This window comes from Chlorocebus sabaeus, chromosome 7, assembly GCF_047675955.1.
Source record: "Chlorocebus sabaeus isolate Y175 chromosome 7, mChlSab1.0.hap1, whole genome shotgun sequence".
NCBI lineage: Eukaryota > Metazoa > Chordata > Mammalia > Primates > Cercopithecidae > Chlorocebus > Chlorocebus sabaeus.
In genome coordinates, this window is record NC_132910.1 from 26,976,862 (window position 1) to 26,997,593 (window position 20,732).

General features: G+C 36.1%; 1 protein-coding gene across 4 annotated transcripts in view; it reads right to left on the reverse strand.

Annotated features, from left to right (window-relative positions):
- Nucleotides 1-493: 493 nt before the first annotated feature.
- G3BP2 (G3BP stress granule assembly factor 2) overlaps nt 494-20,732 on the reverse strand; it is a 91,843-nt gene continuing 71,604 nt past the window's right edge. For 3 of the 4 annotated variants that reach the window (XM_073017412.1, XM_007998921.3, XM_073017411.1), the window contains exons 2-11: nt 19,415-19,533; nt 15,919-16,000; nt 14,949-15,122; nt 14,302-14,392; nt 13,161-13,263; nt 12,471-12,651; nt 6,360-6,462; nt 4,763-4,891; nt 4,084-4,202; nt 494-3,455 (exon numbers count right to left, since the gene is read on the reverse strand). In XM_073017412.1, coding sequence (XP_072873513.1) covers nt 3,183-3,455; nt 4,084-4,202; nt 4,763-4,891; nt 6,360-6,462; nt 12,471-12,651; nt 13,161-13,263; nt 14,302-14,392; nt 14,949-15,122; nt 15,919-16,000; nt 19,415-19,509 — 1,350 coding nt within the window. In that variant the 5' untranslated portion in view covers nt 19,510-19,533 and the 3' untranslated portion in view covers nt 494-3,182. Of the gene's footprint in view, nt 3,456-4,083; nt 4,203-4,762; nt 4,892-6,359; nt 6,463-11,383; nt 11,483-12,470; nt 12,652-13,160; nt 13,264-14,301; nt 14,393-14,948; nt 15,123-15,918; nt 16,001-19,414; nt 19,534-20,732 lie in introns of all 4 variants that reach the window. The other variant, XM_007998922.3, reaches the window with a different exon arrangement.

Sequence of the window (20,732 nt, forward strand, 5' to 3'; positions counted from 1 at the left end):
TTATTAATAGTAGATAAAATTCAACAATATCATCCCCTTTAGGAAGGAAAAGGTTCAAGTTCTGAAATTACACACGCCTTAGGACCTCATTTTTCATTGAAAGCATGACTATATATGGCTAATGATTACATCAATATTTTGTAGAACTTGATAAATTCAATCTGCTCATCCCTTCCTTTCTCCTTTCTTGTAAGATGCAAGGCAGAAATACTTTAGAAAATCCAAGGTTGTAATCTGCTTTAGATCATTCTTACTACTTATCATTCTAACATTCAACATGTATACCAACTGTCTAACTGGATTGGGATAGATCTCTTAGAATGGTCAAGTGTTACTTAAGTGTTTTACCTTTTTTATATAACAAATTTCACATATAAGAAATTGTTCTAAAACCCAACTGCTTATTATTTCCACTTAGTTTGTATGAAATGCAACTGGGAGAAAACATTTGGGAACAATAAAAACTATAGATTAAATTAGGGACATAGATAAATGCTGCAGACATCAGTAGTTTATTGTTTGTTTAGTCCAAACACATTCAATATGGAAACTCAAAGAATACTTTCCACCTGAAACAATTAAACTAGATTCTACTAGCATATAATGCTTAACACATTACAGCAATAAAGATGGTAATCCATTGTTTTCTATACCTACTAAAGCCAAGATGGTAAAGCCAATTTGGTTGCAATAGTGTCATAAGGATAGAATATTACCATCAAAAAATAAAACAAAATCAGCAAATAACAGTAATGGTAGATGAATATTTTTACTGTTTCACTGAAAAGAGGACAAAATGTTGAAAGTCCACAGTACTGCAGGTGAACAATCACCATGTAAACTTCTCCATATGATGTTTTAATGTTTTATTCATGGTATGTAAAGACTGAAGCTGAATGGCTCTTTGCTCTACTTTTCTATTATTACACTTAACATTTGTCATTACTTTTGGTGCCAGAACAGTTTTCATGGATGGCAGGGCAATATCCTGAATTGGAAATTATATATATGTACATATATATACATGTATATATATGTGTGTGTGTGTGTGTATATATATATATAAACAGAAATAGAAGAAAATATGCTTGGGGAAAAAAAATGACAATAAAACAACTGCTTCTTTAAAAGTAGTATTAATAAAGGCTTCAAAACTCCAAAGTAATTTTCTGGTAAGAACTTCAAGTACTATACATCAGAAAGTATAAAACTGTTTCAAACAGAAAAAAAAAAGAAAAAATTCCTTACGCCCCCCAAAAATGGAAACTATGAAAATCTGTATCCCCAAAATATATCCAATAGTGCAAGACTTTCCCTCAAACATGGAAGACCTCTTTCAAAAGGGGAAAAAGGGACAGATTTTACTCATATTGCCCAGTACATGAAAAACAAAATACAGGCATCATTTGCTAGTTTACTAAATAGCAAACAGTTGCCTAATTCAGAACCAATTTGCTACTATGTCAAGTGCATATCCTGTCTGTTTTACAAAGATAGAATGGAGAAGTCTTCCATGCTAACGAGCAGCTTTAAGTGGTCACACTTATTTACCCCACTCCTGCCTGAAACATCAGAAACTGGTATGTACTGATTGCTCCAAGCACAAAATTGGATAAGCTTTGCTATACTTGTGGTTTACTGGAACTTGCTATAAAGACAGACAATAATCCAGCAGCTACAAACTCTGCTCACAGAATTGTTTAAAGATTCATGTAAAAATAAAAGATGTCGTCCCAGACTTAAATTCAGGAGCCACTCGGGTGCTGACATCAGTTCAAGAATTGTGCAAAATGAATGACAGTTCCCTGCCCCCCAAATAGAAAATGCAAACACTTAAAGAGCTGCTGTTCTTTTCTCCGAAAATTGCAGTATCCTCACTTCAGGCTTACTTGCCATTTATGGAATCTGACTGCTTTTAAAATGTCACTAAAAATGTACGTCAAGTTGACTGACTTTTCCAGGCCCTGAAGTGATACGTTTCAAGGTCCACATTCGAGCTAAGAGAAAAGTCAACTAGAGACTTACTCAAATAACTGACTTCCTCCTTCCCTCTCCCTACAAACACACAAGACTCCCTCCCTCCCACAGATAACACAAAGTTGTTAACTGAAGAACAAGATAAATAATATGCTAGTCCATTTTACTGATTTTAAAGATACTGCAATTTTTATACATTTCGATGATTTTCCAACATTTTGCAGCTGTTTGGCTTTGCAGCACAGCAATTCATACACTATACTGTACAAAATTACCAGCAAGACTGGAATGATGTATTAATAGAAGGCACCATCATGCTTATTACATTACCAGAGAACAAAAATACAGTAAAGACAATTTTCACTGTACACAGCTTAAAGAAAGGAAAAAAGGGGAGGAGGAGTGTGTTGAGCAGCCAGCCATCCCTGTACTGAAGAGGGGCAGGTAGAAAAATCTTAGATATGGAGCTACTAAATCTGGTCTAATAGTCAAGACCATCGCATTTGAAGTTCTAATTTTTGTTATTTAGTTCATAACTAAAATGACTTCCTTCTGGAATATACTTGTAGTCTTGTTAAGGTTTATGTGTACACACGCTGGTCACAGCAAGCAGATAAAATGCCCTCATCATTTCACAAACTATTCTCTACCGGAAAAGAAGATGAAAGATTTTTTTCCCTGTTGCCTCCTGTTGTAGATGTCAATGTTAATGAGTTCAGAGTACTCATTAGTACATTTTGATGAGTGCATAACAAGTTTCTGTTGGTTTGTATTTTTGGGGGGAGCCAAGAAAAAAGGCAAGATTCTCCAATTGCACAAATTGCACTATTTGTGTTCCCAACATTAACAGGCAGAAACAGTAACACTTAAACAAAATGTGCAGCAGAAGATTTTTTTTTGACTCAAAGGACCTGAATTCAGTGGGCATGTCCTTTTAAGTTCACTTTGTCGTAGATAGTTTAAGATATGGTCATTTCTCAGTCCTTAATTCTCCAAGTCTAGATTTATAAATTAACAATGTGAATCCTGTTGTGAAATTGGGGAAATAATGTCCACCTCAATTTAACTGATAACCAAAAGATGCTTTTCACATCAAAGAAATGATCAAAAAGGCTGTGTCACATTCCAAAGCCAAAAAAAAATTAACAAGAATGCAAACACGATGAATAATGTACCACTGCCAAGACTTTGCCAACAGTGGAGCTTCAGCGACGCTGTCCTGTGAAGCGGCCTTCCATTTGCCCGGTTCCTCTTCCAGAGCCAAGTTTCTGTGCCATGCCACCCCTTGGAGGAGGTCCTCTTCCATCACGATCACGCATCATTCCACCACCCACAATTCCACGTGGACCACCAGGACCTCGATCATTGCGCCTAATATCCCTGCGATCATCACCACCACCTCTGGTTTCTCGCTCTCTTGCAGCTCTTGTTTTTTTCTCTTCAACATTTAAACGTACTTCCCCTCGAAACATAATTGGCTTTATAAAAGAGGAGAAAAATATTTACATGGGCAGGTTAGACAGCAATAGAAATGTATTACTCTGAACAGGTAAGTTAGATAAGCATAAGGAACAAAACACTTTTATAATCCCCCGCCCCCAGAGACAGGGTCTCAGCTGTCACCCAGGCTGGTGACAGCCAGTGGCACAAGCATGGCTCACTGCAGCCTTGACATCCTGGGCTCAAGTGATCCTCCCACCTCAGCCTCCTGAGTAGCTGGGATTATAGGTGTCCACCACCATGGCCGACTATTTTTCTTTTTTTGTAAAGACAATGTCTCACTGTTGCCCAGGCTGGTCTTGAACTCTCCTGAGCTCAAACAATCCTCCTGCCTTAACCTCCCAAAGTGCTGGGATTACAAGTGTGAGTCACTATACCCAGCCAAAATTCTTAACATGCAATCTTTCCCACCTTCTTCAGCAAAGCAAGTAACAAAATTTAAAATGATCCACAAACTGCTAACAAATCTTTATTCTTTGCATAAATACCATTTAATAACTATTTTTAGCTTTATTATTAAAAGATTTTCTATGGTTTTTAAATACCCGAAATTAATATATACAACGAAATAATAAAGTCTTGAATTATGCCCTTTAAATCACTTACTTTTGCAATTAAGATTCTCTGAACTGGTTCAGAGTCATCAAAAACCACAAAACCAAAATTTGGAAGCTTTCCCCCAACACCCTTGGTATTGATGCGAAGTTCCACAACGTTTCCAAAACCTGTGAAAATATACATTACATCAAGGGTTAAATATTTTTAACAGAATACCTTGATGGCTCAAACTGTTCAGGATGAATAATCTTAATCTCCCTGATCCATTTTAAAATAAAACCTGCAAGCTTCTACACACAGTGATAGCCAACGTACATTTACTGAAGCAGGCAATAACCTAAGATACCAAGTAGCCTGCCTGCCTGTTGTGTTACCTTTCTGCATCTGTTAGTCCTTTCATAAGTAAACTGTATAACTCTGGAAAGACAATGTATTTTCTCCTAATATAGTGACCCGTTTGCCAAATGAATTCTTTATCTCTGAATTTATGACTGATTTATCCAGCTGTTTCTTCTAAACACTATCGAGCCAGGCGAAATCAACACTAAGCAGTCACTGAGAAACATCTCTGAGATAGTCTACTCCCTTCTGCACAATTAAGGTGAGTCTGGTAGCTGGACACAGTATAAACAGAGAAACACTTTTTAAAAATAGTCATTAAAAAAGCTCCATATGCCTCTTAATTTAAAATAATTTAAAAACTTCTACAGCAAAATAAATCACTTACTCATGAAGAATTCTTTTAGTTCATTTTCATCAATATCATGTGGCAAGTTACCAACAAAAAGTTGATGACTATCTGGATAGCGAATTATTCTACGGTTGTCAGAGTCATTCTGTTCCATATCTCCTCTGCCTGAGAACAGAAACAGAGCAGATATTAAAGTTTACAATATCATAAAAACTACTTCAACAGAATGAATGTAAAAATCACTTAATATTGATATTCCTGTTTTAGTTTAATAAGAGTAGGTGAGCTTCTTGAAAAAGAGGCAAAACTACTTATTACTAGTAGGTTAGAAAACAGCATGACACTAAAATGTAAAGTGAGGACAATGACTAGGTTGCTAAAATAGCTTCTTCTAGATCTACTGGATTATACAAAAATCAAATACCAGTACAGGTATTCCTCCTTAACCAAACTGTTGCCATCACCCAGGAACCAAGCAGAGTTCAGACAGTGAGGTACAGCTCTACTAAATATTTGCTTAGTCTTTTGAAATTCAAAATTCTTTGGCTGTATGACATTACAGTAAATCAGTAAATTTTAACAGCAATTATCACATTTATGTAGTCTATACATATTAGTGTATATGTATATAGATATACATAAAATTTTATGATTCTCCCAATAACACGAGGAACACAGTGAGGAAAATAGGCAATACAAAAATAATTTGTGTAATATTTGACATAAAAGCAGCTCAGAATTTAAGGGTCTCACTCCAGATCCTAAGTTTAATCAGTGACAAATTTAGGACTTCTAGTTCAGTAACGCATCACTTTAAAAAAAAAATTAACATTGTAAATGTGATATAAACTATCTCCATCTCTCCCATCTCCTCCCCAAAGCAATCTAAACATTCTTACAGAGTTCAAATAAAGGTATTACATGTATAGCTAACAATGTAAAGAAGTCAAAAATCATGGCAACTTACTTAATACCTAAGAATCAAAATGTGCTTATTGTTTATCTGTGAAGAGATAAGAGTGCTGAGAGAGTAGGTTATTGGCAACTTGGTTTTGAACTCTTAAAACCAGTGACTAGGCCAGGCGCAGTGGCTCACGCCTGTAATCCCAGCACTTCGGGAGGCCGAGGCGGGTGGATAACCTGAGGTCGGGAGTTCGAGACCAGCCTGACCAACAACATGGAGAAACCCCGTCTCTACTAAAAATACAAAATTAGCTGGGCCTGGTGGCACATGCCTATATTCCCAGCTACTAGGGAGGCTGAGAAAGGAGAATTGCTTGAACCTGGGAGGCAGAGGTTGCAGTGAGCCGAGATGGTGCCACTGCACTCCAGCCTGGGCAACAAAGAGTGAAACTCTGTCTCAGAAAAAAAAAAAAGACTTGTTAACGTCTTTTACACCTTCAAAATGTCACCATAAAATATGTCACCATGGCATGTCAACCAATCCTCCCTAAAAATTGGTTATTCGGTCCCAGACACTATTTTAGTGGATTGCTCACATCACATCTTTAAGCAATTTGAGACTATATGGGTCTGTGTATAGAACACATCATAGTTTCTTGGTTTTTTTAAATTCAGTGTTTTCCAACCTTACAAATGTTAAATGCTAAAGGCTATAAAAGAGCTGACTCACCTGGTCTTGGTCCTCTAGGAGGAAAACCAGGTCGTTCTCTAGGTCGTTGTTCACGCACACGAGGTGGCTGAGACTGAACTTCTGGTTTAGCTTCAACTCTTGGCTAAAATATAAAGAAAAAAAAACATTATAAAAAACACTCCACAGGAGAAAAACCAACCAAAGCAACTAACAACAAGTCACTAGCAGACAAAACAGCAGTTTTAAGTTTAGAATGTTTTTAACATAGTGTCCTATGTATGAGAAAAATAAATTTTTATCAAGATATTCTGTACCAATCTAGGACTGTAGGTAGCTTTTGTTTTCCCACTTAATGCTGTGTAACTCACAATAAGCTGCTTTTTACAGTCACATTTTTTCATTAAAGTTATATCAACACTGAAATAGCATAAAAGGTATTGCTACCAAAAAAAAAAAATCACAAAAATGCAAGATGAACCACTCCATGTAAATACATAAACAAAATTAAAAGCTGTCTTCATCTCAGACAAGAATACATAACACATAATTTCTAAAAATCTAGTTTGCTATCCTTTAAATATAATAGTGCTCAGTAGTACTGCCTAAATCTCTGCCCATAATCTTTAAAATCAATATTTTTATAGTTCAAAGTATAAAAATTAGCTTGCTCGAACACCTAAAACTGCTACCTTTAAGTTTAAAATGCATATTTAAAAAATGACAAACTTATAGAAACTTGTATGTAGCATCTCAAATAGTTAAAAGTCCTTTAGCTTCCTACTGTTCTTCCTTATGAGAAAAATATGCATTTGAAGTATTGGCCCCAACGATTTTCCTTAACTAGGGGGTTGGGAGTAATAGGACAATTTAAGGTGCCTCCCAAAAGCTTCTGCCAACTGCTGAATTAAACATATAATTATTTTTAAAACAAAATTACATCGGCATCTGCTATTACCTTTTCCTCAAGACAACAGCATTTTCAATATTCCCAACCTCTTCAGACCTTCTACTACCCAAATATTTATGGTCCAAGGAGAGACAAATATATGAACCTACAAAGGATGCTGAAAACACCCAAGAGAGTATGGAGAACATGTCCTCAACTCAGAAAGCTAGTAATTTCAGTCCCATCTTTAAAGATGGTCGGTCATCTTCCTGTAATCCCAGCACAAGGCCAAGCCGGGCGGATCACCTGAGATCAGGAGTTTGAGACCAGCCTGCCCAATATGGCGAAACCCAGTCTCTACTAAAAATACAAAAAATTAGCTGGGCGTGGTGGCAGGCACCTGTATTCCCAGCTACTTGGGAGGCTGAGGCAGGAGAATCACTTGAACCCGGGAGGCGGAGGTTGCAGTTAGCCAAGATCACGCCACTGCACTCCAGCCTGGGCAACAAGAGTGAAACCCCTTCTCAAAGAAAATAAATAAATAAATAAATAAGTGGTCATCTCTGAGGATCTCAGTCTATGCAGTGACACAAACTCTTTAATCATTTATATAACAGATATTGCAATTTACAAGGACAAATTTTGACACAAAATGCTTCTTTCAAAAATGACAATTTAATGTAAATGATTTCAGCCACTGTAACCAAAAGGAATATTAACTCCTATGCTAACAGTTTAACCAGGTTTGCCTGCCTCTTCCTAAATTCTGTTTTCCTCTGTCAATGTCCTATTTCCCTCAAGATGAAGTTGCTTACCATATTCTAGAATTCTACTAGTTACAAAATGAATATTTTTAACTCTCTCCAGGTTTTGTTGTTGTTATTTATATGTATTTACTCCTATAAGGTCTGTATCTTTTATTTTTTTTAGAAAGACACAGTCTTACTCTATTGCCCAGGCTGGAGTGCAGAGGCACAATCATAGCTCACTGTAACTTCAAATTCCTGGGCTCAAGTGATCCTCCTGCCTCAGCCTCCCAAGTAGCTGAGACTATAGGCACACCAGTGCCCAAGGCCCATATCTTAACTTACTTTTACATCACCCAAAGAACCAAGCACAGTGCTATTAGACATAGATGTTCAGTAACTATTGGTTCATTTAAATTAAATTACATTTTTAGTTCTCTGACCCAAAACATGCAAGATAATGTTCTATGTCTGACAAGGATATGTAAGTGACAGCCCTGAGACCACTGCTATCTGTATTTGGGGTTTAATTCTATACAGTAATTTGATGCAAAATGTGGTGCTGGAAAAGGCAGTTATTTAGAAACTTCAACTAAGGGGGTCTAAAAGCATACTTCAGTATGAATGTAAACAGAATTAGAAAATAAATGTACTGCGTCAAAGTTTAATAAAAAGAGTGTATTACTGGCAATTAATAAAAATAATAAATGTACCTTTATTACAAAATTTAAGAAAAACCTTAGACTCATCCAATCCAAATGTTATCAAAGAACTTGAGGCCCTGGTCTTGACTGATTTAAATTCTTTTCAAAATGGATTATCGAAACACGAGTAACTACAAGTAGCAAAATAAAGTTCTTCCTTATTCTTTAAGGACGAAAATTAAAAGCAGATAAAGTTAAATATTAATAATTTCCAACATCTTACAAATAATTCATGCCATTGATTTAGGAATCTGACTTTAAGTAGATATTTGATGATGCCAATTTAAGAAAAATACAAGAACAAAAAGCTAACACTGTCTCCTTCAGTAACTGATTGACATATGTTAACTAAGCCAGCTGCATCCTTATAATTTTTCAGGTCTCCAGTTTCATGATTAAAACTAGTTGTTCTGAACAGATAAAATGGCCAATATGCCACACAGTAGAGGGCCTTAAAATTAATTCCATGCAACCAGAAAGTATGATCAAATGACAAACCCACAAATGAAGGTCAAACAGAATATCAAGTAAGTACAGAACCATCAAATCAAGTCAATAAAAGCAGGTATAACCACAAATAATAAGCCCTTCAATTAAACATAAGTTCTTTAGGTGAGCTAGTAAATTTCCAGACAAAATCTTTTATTCAAGAAATTAACTTACCTACTTCTAAGTTAATGCCTACCAATACCCTGGAATTAATTTCCTTTTCTCAATAATCTATGTTCAAAGTACAAGGAAACGAATACTACACAAAAGCAACAAACTAAAATTGAAGGAGTATTAAATCAAGTACAAATATCATGAATCCATTTCAAGTATAGCCTAAAGAGACTAGAAGTTCTTTTAAAGTTTAAATTCTAAACATTTAAAATTTTTGTTTTACTAAAGGGGTGGCATAGGAAATACAACTTCATTTCCTACACCTTGAAGACTAACTTCAAAAATACACACTTAAGGAAAATTACTTAAGATAAATATGAAGGTATTTTTCTGGGCAAGAGGCTAAGATTTAATCAGGAATGTCTTAGAGTCCTCTTTGATGTAAATACAGATAAGATACACAACTCTCCACACCAAGGTGCTGGAGAACTGCATCAAGTCTACATGAGGCTGGGCGCAGTGGCTCACGCCTGTAATCCCCGCCCTTTGGCAGGCCAACGCTGGTGGATCACTTGACGTCAGGAGTTTGAGACCAGCCTGGCCTACACGGCGAAACCCCGTCTCTACTAAAAATACAAAAATTAGCCAGGCGTGGTGGCGGGCACCTATAATCCCAGCTATTCAGGAGGCTGAAGCAGGAGAATCACTTGAGCTGGGCAAGTGGAGGTTGCAGTGAGCCGAGATAGCGCCACTGCCACTGCCAGTGCACTCCAGCCTAGACGACAGAGCGAGACCCTGTCTCAAAAAAATAAACATTTACATGAGCCACATACGGACTCATGTCCAACTGCATGACTTCAAAGCCCACCCCTACTATGTACATAAATGTCTGTGAGTTACTCTAGACCTCAATTTTTCTGTCTCTAAAATAGAAATAATAGTACCCATAGGTGGTTGTGAGAATTCACTGAGAATGAATAAAAAGTGCTTCACACAATGCTTGGCACATATCAAAGGCATAAGCACAAGCTATTTTAACTTTTAACTGTTTAAATTCTCTGAAATAAAATAATCCAAAGGTTCCAAATCCAAATCTGACAGGAAATGAAGATTCCAAAAGAAGGACCAAAAGTCATTTATTGGGTCTTCGGATGGGTTGAAAAGCACAAACAATACTGCACAAACTAATTTCCTCTGTTAAGATGGAACTCTGGGTGACCATCTTACATAAGGGTAACCATGTATTTCCTGAATATCCAAATGGGAAAAAAAAAAAAAGTATCATGGGCGTATTCTACTTTTATGTAGCTGATTACCTGTCCCCACACCAGAACCACCAAAAATTACTTTTAAAACCTCAAAATTTCACTGTTTAGAATGTATAAAAGATATATTTATACACTAACATTTTAAACATAAATTTTCTAGTGGAATGAAGCTTAATGCAAAATGTAGGGAAAAAATTGGACACCCTTTATATGCTGATAAACTTAATTATAATTTAGTTCATTCTAAACTAAATCTAACACACTTAGGTAGGCAGTGTCTTATTTTCACATTTTTGAAAGCTCTGAAATGGGTAAGATGACAAACAGACAAAAAGCAGAATACTAGAATGATCAGTTAAGGTGAACACTACAGTCATAAGTTGGTACAGGCTTCAATTAAGTGGTGTGAACCACTTACACAGCGAGAGCTTAGGCAGCGTATGTTAAAAAGTTTCCTGGTTTTTTTTGTTTGTTTAAAAAAAAAAACGATTCCTTATTACGCCACACTACTTTGTGCCTCTCCAAATTTCTTACCTAAAATATTTTTGCTAAATAGAATTTGAAGCTTTTGAAAAAGGAACATTCTTTTTGTTATTTTAAGAAGCCTTTTAAATGACAATATTATATATTGGTAAAAACCAACTTAATCTGTATTTCACACACCCAAACCCCAAATACCACCTATGTAGATGATGAATGGAGATCTGACATTTAAAGTGGGTGCACTGACATACAATACAAGTTTTTTGTATATTTAATCCATAATTTCTGATTGACTCATTTTTAAAAGTACTTAAAAAATAAGCATTTGGCAATGTAACAAGGATACAATCCAATGTGTTCACAGATTGGTTACCTGTGAGACTGGTGCTTTAACATGGGGTGGAATTCCAGAGGAAGAAACAGTACCACTAGGAGGCAGGTTTTTACTGGTCACTGAAGCCCAGGAGAAAGCCTGCAGGAAATGCAACAAACCTAGACTACTAATCATGGAAAACCACCAACATTCCTATAGGGAAACTTCCAAATATATATTTTCTTTTCATTTCTAAACTATTGCTCTATATTGGAAGACTCCTAAAAGAAAGGCACACAGACACATGCCAGTCTATGTGCCAGCTTTCAAAATCTCATTATGCAAGCTTATTTGTAACTGTTTTGTCTGACTACTAAATAAAACCACAAGCAAGTTCCTACGTACTCTAAGTAGATGAGCAAGTGGCAAACAAAACCACTAACAAACATGCTGGAAAAGCCTGAACCTAACAGAAACAATTTATTTCCCCTTTGGGGGTAAGATAGGGTGTGTGATGGTGTTAAGGGGAGAGGGAAGGATAGGAAAGAAGAGAGTATTAGCTGGAAACTCTGACATTCACAAATTGAACAAAGAATCTCCTCCTATCACTACCCAAATATACTTTAACCTTTGGCTTTGAAGAAAGATAAAAGAAGTTTCAGGTAGGCTTACATGATACACTAAGGATGTCACTCATCTTTCCAAGATAGTTTAATTGGTGTAGAAAGGAAACTGATCCCATTTAAACCACAAACAACAGGTATCTCTTCTTTTAATTACAGACCAACTTGTTTAAGTTGGGAAACTGCATGATTCCTGGTGCATCTGTGCTCAGAGAATTTAATACAAAATGAAAGAACAACTGACAGCTCTATACATGGATCCAAATAATTTCATTTAAGTTACTAAACAATGCATACACACAAGGATTCATCTTAAGTTATAAATTTCAGTCTTAGAGGGGTATTTTGCGGGGCAGGGAAACAATAACATTTTCTCAGATAACAAAAAAAAACCCCACAGCTTCTTTCATATACATAAAGTAATTTACTAAACAATTTAACATAATAGAGAAAGGTCATACTTCATTAACAGCACCAAATTTGAACATGTGATGTTGTAAGTCTAAAGAGTTCTTTGATCTAACCTTTGGTGGTTCTTGTGGCAGAGAAACAGGTTCTGCCGGAGGAGGAGTAGTAGACTTCTCCTCTAATTCTTCTAAGTTCTTCTCCTCCACTTGTGGTTTCAGCTCTTCAGTCTTTGTTTCAGATTCTGGCTCAGGTTCAGGTTCATGAGAGGATTCTTCCAAAGGCTCCTCTATGCCATTACTACAATAAAATATTTAGTTCACTTTTTAGTGGGAGTTCAAGACAAAATTCAATTTCTCTCTAATCCAATAGGTGTAACTAGTTATATGCCAATAACCTGTTCTAGATCTACAAAGTATTCAAAGCAAAATTCCAAAAAGAACTATAAAACAGAAGGAATAATACTCTCAAGTAGCAGTTCTTTAACCCCACCATTTTAAAACTGAATTACTAAGAATGTTTAATGCTAACTATAAACCTTATCTTTTATAAAAATAAAATGCTTACTCTGTGTTGCCTTAAACACTCCACATTATCAGTAAGGAACCACTATTTTGGTGCAAGCCATGTTCAATTTTTGGATTAAATAAAACAATTCTTTCCAAATTTGCATATATACAATAGGTACTCAAATACTGACCTAATAGGTGACTTTACCGAGAATTTACTTCCAACAATAATTCTAGGAACAAAAACCACCTTGCTGACATAGTTCAGACCAAATTTAACCTTGCAAATACTATTCTTACGTCACAGGGTGAGCTTCATAGTAACCACTGTTAGCATTTTCTTGTACAGGTTCAGGAGATGGTTGTCTTTCTTCTTGCTCCTCTTCTACTTCATCTTCTGACTCTGACAATACATAAAACAGCACATCTTTTTTAAAGAGGCTTCACAATTTCTAATGAATATATTTTTAACATGTTTAAGGAAGTGGTATGATAGTAAAAAAGAAAATTTGACAATTTTCTTTCTTTCTTTTTTTGAGATGGAGTCTTGCTCTGTTGCCCAGGCTGGAGTGCAGTGGTGTGATCTTGGCTCACTGCAACCTCCGCCTTCCGGGTTCAAACGATTCTCTGGCCTTAGCCTCTTGAGTAGCCATCACGCCCAGCTAAATTTTTTTTTTTTTTTTTAAAGTAGAGATGGGGTTTTCACTGTGTTGGCCAGGCTGGTCCCAAACTTCTGGTCTCAAGTGATCCACCCACCTTGGCCTTCCAAAACACTGGGATTCTGGGTGTGAGCCACCTTGCTCGGCCCCCAAAAAATTTTTTTTTATTTTTTTAACAAAGGCATTCAACTGCAATATCCTCTGTTCTCTCAAAAACTGGAGAGCAAGGATGAAGTTTAATATTTGTTGTACTCTATTAGAAAACAAACAAATATTTTCGTAAAAGGAAAAAAATTATATTAAAGCCACAATTTAGCTTCCTTCGTCACATCTATTTAATACAGCAATAATGATAAAGAAACTAACCACTGTACATCAATGGAAGATCAATTAAATAATTATGGCATAGCCACAACGTAGACAGCCAACAAAGACATACTACATTAAAAAAAAAAGGAAGCTTTAAGTCAGTGTAATTCCACATTTATAAAAATACATGCTGCTAAGAATAGAATCCAAAAGCCTTCTCCAATAGGTACCAAACTTGGTTATCTACAGAGGATGAGACTGAGGGAAACCTTTTTTCTTGACATCCAAATTTTGTATAATCTCAAACAATGGACATCTTTTTATAACAACAACAACAACAAAACCACAAAAAAAGATGTTTGACTCAGTTACAACAAAGAAGCAAATTTCCATAAATGTCATACTTATAGAAATTAGTCCATAAAGAGTACCAACAGAACCCTTCTATCTTCGTATCTTCAAAGTAACCTCACCTTCATCAAGTTCAGGCTCAGAATCACCAAACACTTCATCTTCATAACGAAACATATCATTGTGAACATAAAATTTATTTGGAACAGATCCCTATAGGAAACAACATTTATTCCATAAATACCCAGAAATCTGGTATTATATAAAAGAGCAAATTACATGGCATACACAATTTCTCATTTTAATGCTAGAAATCTGGACTCAATATAATTTTCCAATGCTGAACATGCTATGATGTTTATATAAAATAAAAAGGTCACTCAAAAAAATACAACAGTAAAACTCGCCATTACTTTTGCACCAACCTAGAACTCAAGAAACAGCTATTTAATAGAAAAGAAACCAACAGAACTTTTCTATTTTGTTTTCAAATGTAACCTTTCAAATATACCAATATAGTTTTTGTATTAATGTAATCTTAACCATCCATTTACAAGCTTATATCAGTATTTGACTTATAATTCCAAATAGTCAAAGCATATGTACACACACACACACTCACTCACTCAAACAACAGGTCAAACACAAATTCTTCAAAAATAGCAGTATGCAAATCTAAATTTATTAGAAACCCTTGGACACTTCAAACCAACTAGCAACAGCCAAATTCAACCATATAAATGAAAACTAAATGAAATGAGAAACTTACTTCAGGAGCCAGAACAAAGGTTTGCATAAACTTCCTTTCTGGTTGTCCACTGTTAGACAGCAAACCCATGACCTGGACAACTACTCCATCACTCAAGGTTGCATGAGCATCCACATGACGAATTTTAGTATGGCATTCACTGAAGTTCAGAGATAATACTTTGTGGTGTATATCCTTTATTAGGGAGGGAGGGAAAAATATAAACTCTTGTAATACTGCATTACCTACACAATACTATTACCTACCCTCATTGATTTCCTTACAACTCCACAGTATTAACTACTTAATCTTCCTGACTGAACTGAATCCACTGACCATGCTATGCATCACGGCCAGACTAATGCTCCTAAAGAAGAAATCACAATAGCTCTCTGATATTGTGCAGTAATCTGGGCTTTATACAGCTGTCTCCCACTTTTCTGTAGTAAGTATTTAGTCATTCTCATATGTTGTCTGCTCCTTGAACTTACACATAATTTTACTGTGTGTTTGCTGATGCTATTTTTTGTCTACTTGTAATTCCTTATTTGGTAAGGCCAAATCTTATAGTCTCACATCCTCTACACAAAGTCTTCCTTCCCTGTTAGGTCATAGGAAACATATGTTTCTGGGCATTCCTATAGCATAGGGTTTAGCTCAGATTTGTATAAACTTAATACACTGTCTTAACTATGTCATGTATAAAATACATCAATGATATAAAACATACTGTTCTCTCCTTTGTAGCCATCGCAGTATAACACCATGTTTCACACAAAAATGATGTTTAAGAACTCAAAGCATGTCTCACAATTATTGTCAAACTGAACAACTACTGACAATTTATGTTGACAATTACTATCAAACACAAATTTCAGTTACCAGTAACAATCATATTGAAAAAAAAAAATCCATGGACATAAGAAGGCTATTTTTTAAAATCTCTGTCTTAACACAACATTTCTAAACTATATATGAATTTGATACTTACATTTTGGCCATAAACAGCTTCCTGGGGCTTTCCACTAGCATCTACTCCACCATGAACATAGGAAGAATTCCTGCCATAAAACCTGCAAAACCGTAATTAATGATTAACACTGAATTGTCAAGAGAAGCCTAAGAGGCAGTAGAATTCTGGTGTCATAGACTAGGTTCCGGATCCGGCTCTGTCACTAGTTGTGTAATCTTGGACAGGTAAATTACTTAAGGTCTTTAAGTTCAGTTTCCTTGGTTTTAAAACAGGAACAGGAACTACTACACAGGGTCGTTGTAAGGATTAAATGAGTAATGCACATAGAATGCTCTTAGTTTATCTGGCACAGTAAGTAGACAATCATTAGATATTCATATCTAATTCTTATCACATCTATTTTTTGTTAAGTGGAAAAATCGGATATTTTTGACTATTTAGTACATTCTAAATACAGATGCTATAGTAACTGACCCTGTTTTTCTCTTCAGATACAAAGATTCAGCTATCTAGATTTGTTTGGGAATCACAGTTTAATACTATATTCAGATCTCCAAATGATTACTAATTCTAAAGGCTTAAACTGTTTAGATTTAAAATAACTGAAACAATTCAGAGATAAAGTCTAAAATCCAAAATTACTTCAGCATCTAATTTTTTAAATATTTTTGTACTGTTCCTAAGTATGTGTAAATTAGTCTTTTATTGGCATTATCCAAAGCAATTAGAATTAGAATCTTTCTAAATGAAGCTCAAAGACGTGAAGTTAATTTTTTCACAAAGAAAACACAACTCCTACAGTAATAAAACATGTAAGAGCTTCCTTTATGCTAAGCAATGTTTTTAGTCTATTATGTGTACTGATTGACTTAATTTTCTTAACAATCTCATGAAGTACTAGTATCTAAATAAACAAGCTGCGGTTCAGAAGAGGTTAAATTAACTCCCCTAAGGTAATATACCTATCAAGTGGGGCACCCAAGATAAGAACCTAGCCTAACTTGAGAGTCCATGCTTTTAGCCACTACTCTTACTATTAAATTTACACTACTTTCTCTCATGTACTACTGGCATCTTTCCTATAGAACAGTTTGGCTGTGTATCTGTGTGTATACACATGAAAAGTCTCAGAATGATCATATCTCTTTGATGCATTAATTCTTCCAGGAAAGTATCTAAGAAAATAACTAACTAGCAACGTGCACAAATAATGCATGTTTCAGGATATGTATTAGTGTTGCTTATCACAAGTAGAAAATTAAAACAACTTGAATTTTCTGATCCGTAGTCAGACGGGTTATCAATTGCGCCACTGGCCCATCCACGAATTTTCATTAAGAAAGAAATTGGTCAAATAAGCTAGGTCTAAAACAAGTCTGTTACTGTTTAAACATGATGGTGTAGGGCCTTATTGTTTTAATTTTTTTTTTTTTTTGGTCACTAAAGAAAACAAAAAACCCTGTATCATGAAAAGACCAAATTTCAGATATCAAAAGGCCCTATTAATTCTATCTCTTCCCCCAAACTCCCTCACATACACTGTCATCAAAAACATCTTTATTTTTACAATTAGAGAAAGACATACAGTTATTCATTTTACATTTATTTGAGGGGAAGATACATGTTAGTTACACTTTATATATACTACATTATAATAAAGTGGTTGGGGACACTACTCAGAACTGGGCCTGAATATTGGCTATGGTTAGCTTGTTTACTTATTGAGTGATCCAAGATGAATTACTAACCTCAACTGTCTAATAGATAAAGAGCTAATAAAAGTAATTTCACTTTAAGACTGTCATAAGGAGGCCAGGCGCGGTGGCTCATGCCTGTAATCCCAGCACGTTGGGAGGCCGAGACGGGCGGATCACGAGGTCAGGAGATCGAGACCATCCCGGTTAACACAGTGAAACCCCGTCTCTACTAAAAATATAAAAAAATTAGCCGGGCGTGGTGGCGGGCGCCTGTAGTCCCAGCTACTCGGGAGGCTGAGGCAGGAGAATGGTGTGAACCCGGGAGGCGGAGCTTGCAGTGAGCTGAGATCTGGCCACTGCACTCCAGCCTGGGCCACAGAGCAAGACTCCGTCTCAAATAATAAAAAAAAAAGACTGTCATAAGGAATACATGAGATAATATACATATGTAAAGTAATTAAAAATAGAGTCTAGCAAACACTAAATATAAAAACGTCTTCTTGAATAAAACAGATTACATGTAAGTTCAAAAGAGCAAGACAAATTGCTACTAAAATGCTAATTAAGATGACCTACAGATAAAGGAATTTAAGTCTTTTAAACAGCCTTTCTCACGGGAAGTGGTAATATATTTATCCTTAACCCATTTGGCCAGTGTGTTCTGCAATACTTACAAAGTGTAACTTTTGTAAGAGTTTCACCTATCTTCTACTTGCTAAGATACATCAAGAACAAAAATTAAATACTACCCACAATATAAATCAATTTCACTTTGATCTCTGGAAAAAACAAGCCTACAGATGTCTACCTCTTGTTAAAACAGTAAATAAGGTTATTGCTGCTGTTTTACAAAGGAATACTACTTTACAGATTAGAAGAAATACAAATTTTCACAGTATAATCATTTAACTGATCCATTCCCCAACACTGTTTGGGATAACTTAAAAAAAAAAGATTTAAGCTGCTGATTTTAAATTGCATATTGGAACCCATTGGTTGGTCAAAGCCAAGATATGGTGTGTGTTTTTTTTTTTTTTTAGATGAAGCCTCACTCTGTCACCCAGGCTGGAATGCAGTGGCACAATCTCCGTTCTCTGCAGCCTCCACCTCCCAGGTTCAAGCAATTCTCCCAACTCAGCCTCCTAAGTAGCTAGAACTACAGGCGCCTGCCACCACGCCCAGCTAACTTTCGTATTTTCAGTAGAGACGGTGCTTCACCATGTTGGCCAGGCTGGTCTCAAACTCCTGACCTCAAGTGACCCACCTGCCTCGGTCTCCCAAAGTGTTGGGATTGCATGTGTGAGGTGTTGCGTCCAGCCTCGTCTAAACTTTATATAGTTCTCCACCACCCACCCCCAAAGGCTTTTTTTGTTTTTTTGATTTTTTTAATGAAATAAAGGTTGGGCTTGGTGGCTCATGCCTGTAATCCCAGTGCTTTGGGAAGGCAAGCTGCAAGCTGGGAGGATCACTTGAGGCCAAGAGTTTGACGCCACAGAGGGCTATAATCACATCACTGCACTCCAGCCTGAGTGACAGAGCAAGACCATGACTCTAAAAGTAAAATACTAGAGTACATGTAAGTGTGTGCATATATATATATGAATGTGTTATGTGCTAGAATATAACATAAAGTGTTTTTGTTACTGTGAGTTGCAGTCAAAAACACTTTCTGCCATCAAATGAATAAAATATTGAATACAGTTTAGACATGTTTACAAACATACTGTCAGATAATGAGACAGGAAATGCAAAATATATGTAGTAATACCCAAGAAAAAAAATAGATAACAATACCAAATTATTTGTTTAAAATTTACCTGTGTAAATATTCTGGAGCTTTATTCAGCAAAGTATAATACTGCCTCACAAACTCCCGCCCTACAAGCAGCGGACTGGGCTTCTCCATAACCATTTCTTTGCTGCACAATGTCAAATGCTAAGGGAGCAAACACAAGAATAACTATTAAAAAGTCATCTTTGTCATCAACCACCATGAAATAAATTTTCTTTTTAGCCAAATTTAGCAGTGGGGAGTTGTATACCAATTAGTGACACTAATGTTAATAAGTTCTGACAACTCACTACCATCAGACTAACCTGAAATAAATTTTCTTAGCCACACAAATGGGACCAAAATTAATGCCACTATTAAAAAAGTAACTTACAACAAACAGCAAAACAATACATTCCTAACCACTATCCATAAGGTAACCTCCAACATTTGTCTCTCCCTTTGTCTCTCTTTCTTGATTTCCCTACCCTTCAGGAGAGGAAAATAGCATCTTTGTTATTTCTTTTTTTTTTTTTTTTTTTGAGACGGAGTCTTGCTCTGTGGCCCAGGCTGGAGTGCAGTGGCCAGATCTCAGCTCACTGCAAGCTCCGCCTCCTGGGTTAACACCATTCTCCTGCCTCAGCCTCCCGAGTAGCTGGGACTACAGGCGCCCGCCACCTCGCCCGGCTAGTTTTTTGTATTTTTTAGTAGAGACGGGGTTTCACCATGTCAGCCAGGATGGTCTCGATCTCCTGACCTCGTGATCCGCCCGTCTCGGCCTCCCAAAGTGCTGGGATTACAGGCTTGAGCCACCGCGCCTAGCCGCATCTTTGTTATTTCTTATTCCCAAGAGGTCCAATGCTGCCTCAGACTAAGTATAAGTCCTTCTCTTCACAGTGCCTTTTTCCTTTGGGGACCAAAATCTACTACATTCCTGGATTACAGTGGTTTTATCCTAGGAAGAAAGACAGAGGGCACAAGTTAAGACTCAGAGATAACACTCATGGCAAAGCGCCATGACTTGTGTTTTTGTATTCTCTTTCCTTCTGGGAATTAATTTCACCATTTTCAAAATAGTAACAATGATTAATCACCAGCTATAACTTCAGTACTTAGAGATAATCATTTTTTACCTTTGATATTATGTCTCTCTAATCTTTCTTTCCACTAATTAAGCATCTAACTACATGAGATGCTGTTTATAATAAATGAAATACTCTGGTGAACAAGATAAGTTTCTAACCCTCGAGGAGTTTATAGTCTGTCAAGAAATATAAACAAGCAAAAACTGGTGCTATGATAATGTGCCTCAAAGTTAAAACCAACAAGAACTAGCACGAAATAAAAACAATTTCTTTTTTGTC